At 43.0% G+C, this 10342-nt stretch overlaps 1 protein-coding gene across 1 annotated transcript; it reads left to right on the forward strand.

Moving 5' to 3' along the window:
- Positions 1-935: 935 nt before the first annotated feature.
- LOC115111179 (4-hydroxybenzoate polyprenyltransferase, mitochondrial-like) lies at positions 936-2487 on the forward strand. Its single transcript, XM_029637045.1, has 5 exons — positions 936-1063; positions 1237-1322; positions 1631-1750; positions 1922-2096; positions 2270-2487. Exons 1-5 carry the CDS (start codon positions 936-938, stop codon positions 2445-2447), a joined length of 687 nt encoding a protein of 228 aa, XP_029492905.1. The 3' UTR covers positions 2448-2487.
- The last annotated feature ends 7855 nt before the right edge of the window (positions 2488-10342 follow it).

The raw sequence follows: 10342 nt of genomic DNA on the forward strand, positions 1-10342 counted from the left end.
CAATATGGTACGAATTTGCACAATGTATCATATGTTAGGAATTCTAGCTATGTGGCTAATGTTAGCTAGGCTAGGGGTTAGGGTTAAGGTTGGGGTTAAGTTTAGGAGTTAGCTTTAGGGGAAAGTTTATCTAAAAGGGTTAAGGTTAGGGTTAAGGGAAGGGTTAGCTAACATGCTATGTAGTTGCTAATTAGCTAAAAAGTAGTAAGTAGTTGAAAATTGCTAAAGTTATCCTCAATGAGATTTGAACTTGCAACATTTGGGTTGCTAGACGTTCACGTGATACACGTGATACGCGTGATACATTTACTATGTTACATCTAGTCTATGAGACCAGGTTGTTTGATTGGGTGGACATGTCTGTTCATGCTGCAAAAGCTCTGTTAGGTTGGAGGACGTCCTCTGGAAGCTGTCATAATTACTGTGTATGTCTATGGAAGGGAGTGAGAACCATGAGTCTCCAAGGTTTTGTATTGAAGTCAATGTACCCAGAGGAGGACGGAAACTAGCCGTCCTCCGGGTACACCATTATGCTACCCATGAGAGTGCTTTGAGGCTACTGTAGACCTTCATTGCAAAACAGTGTGTTTTAATAAATTATTTGTTGGCGTGAATATATTTAGTATAGTTTTATCAAAAATAATAACTTTTTTATTGTTTCATTATTATTATTATTACTTTTATTCACTGAGGAGGATGGTCCTCCCATTCCTCCACTGATGAGCCTCCACTGGTGTAAATGCTTTCTGAAGGCACTGTAGGTATTACAGACTGGGTCAGGGAGAGGTTTAAAATGTCAGTGAAGACACTTACCAGCTGGTTAGCGCATGCACTGAGTATGTGTCCTGGTAAACTGTCTAAATGTTTAAAGAATAAACTGACATGGAAATGTACAAAATCAAAGGACTTAATTGAAAGACTTTGACTGTATAAAAATGCAGGTTGACAGGACAGCTACTCGGCCCCTTGCTGCAGCGAAAATATCTCAGATGCAGGCCCTTTTCTTCTTGGGAGGTCAGCGTTCTCTGGTACTGGAGGCCCTACTTTGCCTCAATTATTACATGTACATTCCCCGTTGAAACTGAAGAACATATTAGAAAGCTGTGAAAGACTTCTCTAGATATAAATTTAGGCTAGATTGTGAAAGTGCACATTGTAATCGTGACCGGAGTGTTGTCTTGTCTTAGAGTAGAACACAGCAAATTAAAACCAGTTATGTGATTTTCCTGTTCACAGCATAGCCCTTGGAGCTGCTTCCCTATCTCAGGTAGTCACACATACACTAATGAAGAGCATCACCTACTGGCCACAACTTGTATTGGGTCTGTCTTTGAAAACATTAATCTGCATTGCTTCAATTGTCACAAATACTAGCATCCCCTTTGCTATAGAGAGTAAAATAAATGAGTATCCTTGCCTTGTGCGAGCCAGAACCGCTCACAGGAGCAGGGGCCCATTTATAAGTACACCCTCTGGACAGGACACTCATCTATCCCAGGGCCTCACCCCCAATCTATTCTCTTAATGCTGAGATGAACTCCCATTTTTACAGTCTTTGGTATGACTCAGTCAGGGATCAAACTCACAACCTTCCAATCTCAGGGTGGACACTAACCACAAGGCCACTGAGGACTGACTTTCTATTCTACTGTCTTTGGCTCCTGTGACTGGTCAGTGTGCCTACCACTGTATTTCTCAGGAGTGGTGTGGACATCCATTTATGACACCATCTATGCCCATCAGGTATTAGGTGTACACCTGTTCTATGACTGTCATGCTGTGCCTATTTAACATTGCTATTACAAATGTTTGTACTTCCTCAGTTCATGCTGTTCGTTAAAGAATATTCTAGATTGTTCTATGAATGACAACTTTTTATAATGTGTGCATTGCATTCCTTCCTATTGTCGCCGGGACAAAGATGACGATATCAGAGTAGGGGTCAAGTCTATAGCATTGAGGTTCCAGGAGCACACCAACAATTGGCTCAGTGGGCTCATGATGGCCATGATGTTAAGGCTGGTTGTGGCTGGGTTCAACGCAGAACAGACCCTGCCTTACTATGCAACACTGTGGCTATTCACCTCACATTTCAGGTGGGGGTATATTTGATATGTTATGTGCAAACATTTCAGTTTTTGGCCATGGTTATGTTGACATTTTACAAAGAACCCTCAACTGAAATCAATCCACAATACCTGTTAGTGGCAATGCATCCCAACAATTATTTTCATTTTGTGTGACTAATTGTGATGCTTTTCTTTTTAATTGGGTATATTTACACATTGGACATCAACAAGCCAGAGGACTGCTGGAAGAAATTGATTTCAATCAGAAACCTTGGACTACTTTTGTTCTTGGGAATAGTCTGTGGAAAGAAAGAAGATACACTTTATTTCCAAGAGTTTGATACCGCTCCATTCACTCCATTCCAGCCATTATTATGAGCCGTCCTCCCCTAACCAGTTTCCTGTGAGTAATACAAAATAATGGGTGGTGTAAGTCTTTACTGTATTAGGCGTTGTCTCTCAATAAAGCTCATATTGGGCAACACTTTTTGTGGCTTTAAGATCCCTGGCTTCTAGGAAAATCAAGGTCAAGAACAACATATCAACCCTATAATAATTTTAACACTGATTTTATTTTATAATAAGCCTGAATTTAAAATGGGATTTTGTGTCACAGATCTACACACAATACCCCATAATGTCAAAATAAAATTGTTGTGAGAATTTTTTTACACATTTATTAAAAATGAAAAGCTGGGAAGTCTTGAGTCAGTAAGTATTCAACCCCTTTGTTATGGCAAGCCTAAATAAGTACAGGAGGAAACATTTGCTTAATAAGTTACATAATATGTTGCTAGGACGCACTGCACCCTCACAGCGCCCCGGAGACACAGCACGCAGAGCCGGCGCAGGATACCCTGGGCCGAAACCGTGTACCGGAGACCAAACACGCTGGGCCGGCACAATACGCCCTGGCTGGATGCCCACTCTCGCATGACACTTGCGGGGGGCTGGCCTATAAGCGCACCGGGCTATGAGCGCGTACTGGCAACATCGTGCGCTTAACCGCATAACACGGTGCCTGACCAGTACTGCGCTTCTTCCGGTAAGCACGGGAAGTTGGCTCCGGTCTATCGCCTGACTCCGCCAATCTCCCCGTGTGCCTCTCGTGCCTGTTGCGCTGCCTTACTTCATATCGCCGCCGCTCGGTTTTAGCTGCCTCCAGCTCTTCCCTGGGGCGCTGATATTCCCCAGCCTGTGTCCAGGGTCCCTTACCATCCAAAATCTCCTCCCAAGTCCAGGAGTCCAGAACCCTCTGCTCCTGGTTACCAAGCTGCTTGGTCCGGTTGTGGTGGGTGGTTCTGAAATTTCGGACCAATATGCAGTGTGGTAAGTGTTCATCATATTTATTACACTGAACACAGAAATCAAACAAACAAGAGAATAATGGCAAACTGAAAAAGTCCTGTATGGTGAAAACACAAACGGAAAATAACCACCCACAAACAAAAGTGGGAAAACAGGCTATGGTATGGTAATCAGACACAACGATTGACAGCTGCCTCTGATTGGGAACCATACCAGGCCAAACACATAGAAATATAAAACAAAGAACAAAACATAGAATGCCCACCCCAACTCACGCCCTGACAAACCTAAAATAGAGACATAAAAAAAAGGAACTAAGGTCAGGACGTGACACCATCCCCCTGAACCCAAGCCCAGCAGCATTATTCAGACTGATCCTCCAGTGGGAGTAATATCTGACCCTCAACACCACAGCACCTTAAATTAAATCTTGAGGAAAAAAGCCAACTTGGCACCTTCATTCATTGAATCAGATGGCTCATTCATCAAAAAGCCCACTGATAATGCAAACTACTACAAATTACTTTTTCATTGGCAAGGGGGGTCTTGAGGCAAGATAAGCAAACTTATGGACGACATGCCAGCAACAAACGCTAACCCTACACATCCAAGTATATTGGACCAAATTATGAAAGACAAGAATTGCACTTTTGAATTCCGTAAAGTCAGTGTGGAGGAGGTGAAACAATTATTGTCTATCAACAATGACAAGCCACAGGGTCTGACAATCTGGATGGAAAATGACTGAGGATAATAGCAGACAATATTGCCACTCCTATTAGCCACATCTTCAATTTAAGCCTACTTGAAAGTGTCCCCTCAGGCTTGGAGGGAAGCTAAAGTCATTCCGCTACCTAAGAATAGTAAAGCCCCCTTTACTGGCTCAAATAGCTGACCAATCAGCCTGTTATCAACCCTTAATAAACTTCTGGAAAAAAATGGTGTTTTACCAGATACAATGCTATTTCACAGTAAACAAATTGACAACAGAATTTCAGCATGCTTATAGGGAAGGACACTCAACAAGCACATCACTTACAAAAATGACTGATGATTGGCTGAGAGAAATTGATGATAAAATGATTGTGGGGGATGTCTTGTTAGACTTCAGTGCAGCTTTTGACATTATCGATCATAGTTTGCTGCTGGAAAAACGTATGTGTTAAGGCTTTACACCCCCTGCTATAATGTGGATAAAGAGTTACTTGTCTAACAGAACGCAGAGGGTGTTCTTTAATGGAAGCCTCTCAAATATAATCCAGTTAGAATCAGGAATTCCCCAGGGTAACGGTTTAGGCCCCTTGCCTTTTTCAATTTTTACTAACTGACTTTGAGTAAAGCCAGAGTATCTATGTATGTGAATGACTCAACACTATACACATCAGCTACTACAGAGACTGAAATGACTGTAACACTCAACAAAGAGCTTAAGTTTCAGAGTGGGTGGCAAGGAATAAGTTAGCCCTAAATATTTCAAAAACTAAAAGCATTGTATTTGGAACAAAACTCACTACACCCTAAATCTCAATTAAATAATGTGGAAATTGAGAAAGTTGAGATTACTAAACTGCTTGGAGTAACCCTAGATTGTAAACTGTCATGGTCAAAACATATTGATGCAGTAGTAGCTAAGATGGGGAGAAGTCTGTCTATAATAAATCGATGCTCTGCCTTCTTAACTACACTATCAACAAGGCAGGTCCTACAGGCCCTAGTTTTGTCGCACCTTGACTACTGTTCAGTCGTGTGGTCAGGTGCCACAAAAAATGATTTGGAAAAATTGCAATTGGCACAGAACAGAGCAGCACAGCTGGTCCTTGGGATGTACAGAGAGAGCTAATATTAATAATATGCATGTCAATCTCTCCTGGCTGAAAGTGGAGGAGAGATTGACTCCATCACTACTTTTATTTATGAGAGGTATTGACATGTTGAATGCACCAAGCTGTCTGTATGAAACTGCTGGCACACAGCTCTGACACCTATGCATACCCCACAAGACATGCCACAAGAGATCTCTTCACAGTCCAAGTCCAGAAGAGACTACAGGAGGCACGCAGTACTACATAGAGCCATGACTACATGGAACACTATTCCACATCAAGTAACAAACACACACGATAACATACACACTATACATACACATGTACTGTAGATATGTCACTGGGCATATGTCACTGGCTCATGTCACTGGGCAGCTTGAGGCTGTGCTTCCCATCCTTCATCTTCCTCCAAACACAGCAAGTGGAGTTTTGACCAAAAAGCTCTATTTTTGTCTCATCAGACCACATGACCTTCTCCCATTCCTCCTCGGGATCATCCAGATGGTCATTGGCAAACTTCAGACGGGCCTGGACATGCGCTGGCTTGAGCAGGGGGACCTTGCGTGCGCTGCAGGATTTTAATCCATGACGGCGTAGTGTGTTATTAATGGTTTTCTTTGAGACTGTGGTCCCAGCTCTCTTCAGGTCATTGACCAGGTCCTGCCGTGTAGTTCTGGGCTGATCCCTCACCTTCATGATCATTGATGCCCCACGAGGTGAGATCTTCCATTTTCTAATAATTGCGCCAACAGTTGTTGCCTTCTCACCAAGCTGCTTGCCTATTGTCATGTAGCCCATCCCAGCCTTGAATAAAATTGTAGACCGGCACCTGATGTACTTACACAGCACTCTGGTCTTGGCCATTGTGGAGAGGTTGGAGTCTGTTTGATTGAGTGTGTGGACAGGTGTCTTTTATACAGGTAACGAGTTCAAACAGGTGCAGTTAATACAGGTAATGAGTGGAGAACAGGAGGGCTCCTTAAAGAAAAACTAACAGGTCTGTGAGAGCCAGAATTCTTATTGGTTGGTAGGTGATCAAATAGTTATGTCATGCAATAAAATGCTAATTAATTACTTAAAAATCATACAATGTGATTTTCAGGATTTTTGTTTTAGATTTAGTTTCTCACAGTTGGAGTGTACCTATGATAAAAATGACAGACCTCTACATGCTTTGTAAGTCGGAAAACCTGCAAAATCGGTAATTTATCAAATACTTGTTCTCCCCACTGTATATACACCTGTTCTGAACAGCCCCAGAGTATGCAACATCACTAAGCAAGGGGCACCACCAAGCATGCTGCACCCTGTAGACCAAGGAGCTCTCAAACAGGTCAGGGACAAAGTTGTGGAGAATTACAGATCAGGGTTGGGTTATAAAAAAAATATCTGAAACTTTGAACATCCCACAGAGCACCATTAAATCCATTATTAAAAAATTGTAAGAATATGGCACCACAAACCAAACTTACCTACAGACATGGCATTTACAGAGAGATTGAGCTCTAGAGCAAACAACTGACGGAGTTTTTAAACCAAGGGAAAGGAACTGTGATTGGGTAGGAAACAGGAGGTGTGTCTTCTGATTGATGATTGATTGTTGACTGATTGGGGAGCGATGATTTTCACCTGTGAGGGGAGAAGGAGAGAAAACACAGGATACATACACACACACACAGGAATACCTGTATCCTTAACACTCCCACCCTTAAAAGATCAACCCTAGGGGGGATTGCGACCACAGTATTACAATAAATACTCACAACAATAACAAAGCAACAACCTTGCAAAACATACAACAATCATTACACACGAGACAAAGCATCCGCAAACACATTATCAGAACCCTTTTTGTGGCGGATCTCCAAATTATAATTCTGTACAATCAGCGCCCAACGCATAAGGCGCTGGTTGTACATTCGGTGGAGAAAAACTAAGGGGTTATGGTCAGTATATACAATCATGGGTAGGGCACTGGAACCAATATATACTTCAAAGTATTGCAGAGCCAACAACAAAGCAAGAGCTTCTTGTTCTATTGTCGCATAGTTTGTTTGACATTTATTAAATTTACGTGAAAAATAACAAACGGGATGATCCACTCCACTCTTGTCCTGCTGCAGTAGAACAGCACCAGCACCTCTGGCACTAGCATCTACCTCAAGTTTGAACGGTTGTTCAAAATCTGGAGCAGCAAGTACAGGTGTACTACAAAAGGGTGCTTTCGCAGATTCAAAAGCTCTCTTACAATCAGGGGACCACACAAATGGTCTAGCCGGACTAAGAAAATCGGTCAATGGAGCAACTACCGCAGAGAAATTTTTACAGAAGCTACGTTAGTAGCCAACCATCCCTAAAAAGCGGCGTAGCTCTCGTCTGGTGGTAGGTGCAGGGAATGCAGTTATAGCCAAGACCTTGGCATCAACAGGGCGCACCTGTCCATGGCCAACCTCTTTGCCGAGATAGGTAACAGTAGCCTTCCCAAACTCGCACTTTGCCAAGTTCAGGGTTAGAGAAGCCATGACTGAGTACTGTAGGAAGTTGTCTGGGGTCACAAAGGCAGAAATCTCAGATGCACGTGAAGTTAACGGAACCTGCCAGTAACCTTTTAAGAGGTCCAACTTAGTTACATACTTAGCAGCACCAATAGTGTCGATACAGTCGTCCAGTCTGGGTAACGGGAACGAATCTGGCATTGTGGCAGAATTTACCTTTCGATAATCCGTACATAACCTGGACGTACCATCAGGTTTAGGAACCAAAATGCAAGGAGAACTCCAAGGGCTGGAACTTGGCGTAGCCAGGTCATTCTCCAACAAATATTTCACCTCATCCCTCATTATCTTCCTCTTGGAAGCGTTGATACGATATGGGTGTTGCTTGATAGGTGTAGCATTTCCAACATTAATGTCATGTTCCAACACATTTGTGCGAGTAGGAACGTCATTAAAGAGACATGGAATAATGTGTAGTAGCCTCACAATATCATTAGCCTGTCCATCCGTTAAATGAACCAGACCTGACTGGATAGACAGCAGCATTTCTGAGTTGGGCAATCTAACACACTGCTGTTGAGTATTGCGCAATTCCAATCCATCAACATCATCAATATGACAGTCCACTATCATAGCAGTAGTAGCAGAGGAGACAGCAGTACTGTCCTCTGTTTTTGAACTATCTAACTGTGTGATGGGTCGGGTGTGGTATGCTTTCAACATGTTAATGTGACACACACGAGATTGGCGTTGTCTCAGGAGTTTGAAGCACATAGTCAATTTTCACATAGTCAATTTGAGGCACCTGTTTTGTTGCAGACCTCACAACCGTACGAATTAGAGCAACACCTGTTGGTGGCTTGGCATGAAGAGGCATCCCTTGTTTGTGTTTAAGCAGGAAGCAATCATTAATCATATGTCCTACTTTATGACAATAGAAACAGGGACGCTCATTCTTCTGGCGTGCTTGATATACTACTGCTGGCCGACTGGGGCTAAAAGTAGGAAACTCAGTGGATCTACTCTCAGTATGAGCCGAAAACACACTCGTGCGTCAACACAAACTCGTCTGCCAACACAGACGCTTCTGCCAGGGAGGATACTTTCTGTTCGTTTAGGTAAACTACAATGCGTTCGGGTAAGCAATTTTTAAACTCTTCCAACAAGATTAACTCACGGAGAGAGTTGAAATCAGTTACCTTACTAGCAGCGTGCCATTTATCAAACAGATTTCCCTTGTCTCTAGCAAATTCCACATAAGTCTTACTAGAAGACTTTCTACGAGACCTAAATCTCTGTCGGTATGCCTCAGGCACAAGCTCATAGGCACGAAGAACAGTAGCTTTGACCACTTCATAATTCAAACTGAGGTAGCGCTGACAAAACCTCTTGGGCTTTACCAGTTAATTTACACTGAAGTAATAAACACCATACCTCTTCAGGCCATTTCAATGCTACGGCTATACGCTCAAATACACAAAAATAGGAGTCAACCTCCGACTCTCTGAACAAAGGTACTAAGGCAATCTGCCTACTAATGTCAAACGTGTTTGAGGACACAGCAGGTGAGGACGACTCACTAACAGTGACAGCAGGACCGGAGGCTAGCCTCGCTGTCACTGCCTCCAGTTCCATCTGGCGCATTTTAAATGTCATCTGCCGCTGTTCTCTTTCTTTTTCTGCCTCCATTTTACACATCTCCAACTGGAGAGTCTCTCGCCTAATTTGGACTCTCTTCCGCCTCCAGTTGGAACTGTGCTAAACGGACATCCCTCCTGGCATCACCGTTTGACAGTGGGGAGAGTGGATCAAAACGGGACAATGTGGCTGGTGTTTTAGCCTCGCCCTCATTATCAGACACCAATGGGCTTACAGGAGCAGCAACATCCCCTACAGGGGTAGTAGGCTCAGGCAGCGGTAAAACAAGCACCTGCTCTTCCAACAATACATTTAACACCAGCTTTTTAACCTCAGACTTAACTACATTCTGTGGAATCGATACTGAAATAATGGTCAGCCAAGGTCATTAAATCAACTCTACGACATTTATCAAAAACCTCCCACGAAGGGTTATCCAAAAAGGATTTCAAATCAAAAGTAGTCATTTTACACTACTTCACAAGTGCCAAAGAAAATAGCAAACACTAATGCTACTTCAGCTATGACGCTCAACACTTAACTATACCACTATCACAATCTACATGAGCGGCATGGGTGTCAGTTATGACAGATCCCGGACGAGCCCCCACTTATGTTACGAATCCCTTTTGGCCCGACAGTCTAGGGGGGGGATGGTAATGAGACCCGTAACATAACTCATGCAAATTATAATTGTGACAAAGTAAAAGTGAGAACGAAATAACCACGACAACTGAAATCTACCGTCAAACTCAAGGTTTATTTGTAAACACACGGTAATGGGGGGGGGGCAGGAAAAGGGGCTGAGCTGGACCCAAGGAAAGAAACAATAAGTATTCAAAAACACCCCTAAGCTAGACTAGCCTACTTTAACAACAGCTAACTAACTAACTAACCAAAAATACAGTGGGTGGTCCGCCCAGTTCTAACTAGTGTATTTATCAAAGTCTACCTACGGGTAGTGTATGCCCATGGGCGACTTGTCTTGGTTTCCCCTTTTCCCACCAGG

This window comes from Oncorhynchus nerka, linkage group LG27, assembly GCF_034236695.1.
Source record: "Oncorhynchus nerka isolate Pitt River linkage group LG27, Oner_Uvic_2.0, whole genome shotgun sequence".
NCBI lineage: Eukaryota > Metazoa > Chordata > Actinopteri > Salmoniformes > Salmonidae > Oncorhynchus > Oncorhynchus nerka.

Coding starts and splice junctions, on each gene's coding strand:
- LOC115111179 (XM_029637045.1), top strand. CDS start 936: ATGCAGGTTGACAGGACAGCTACTCGGCCCCTTGCTGCAGCGAAAATA. Junction 1,064..1,236: donor CTTTGCCTCAATTATTACAT/GTACATTCCCCG, acceptor TCCTGTTCACAG/CATAGCCCTTGGAGCTGCTT. Junction 2,097..2,269: donor CTATTCACCTCACATTTCAG/GTGGGGGTATAT, acceptor TTTCTTTTTAAT/TGGGTATATTTACACATTGG.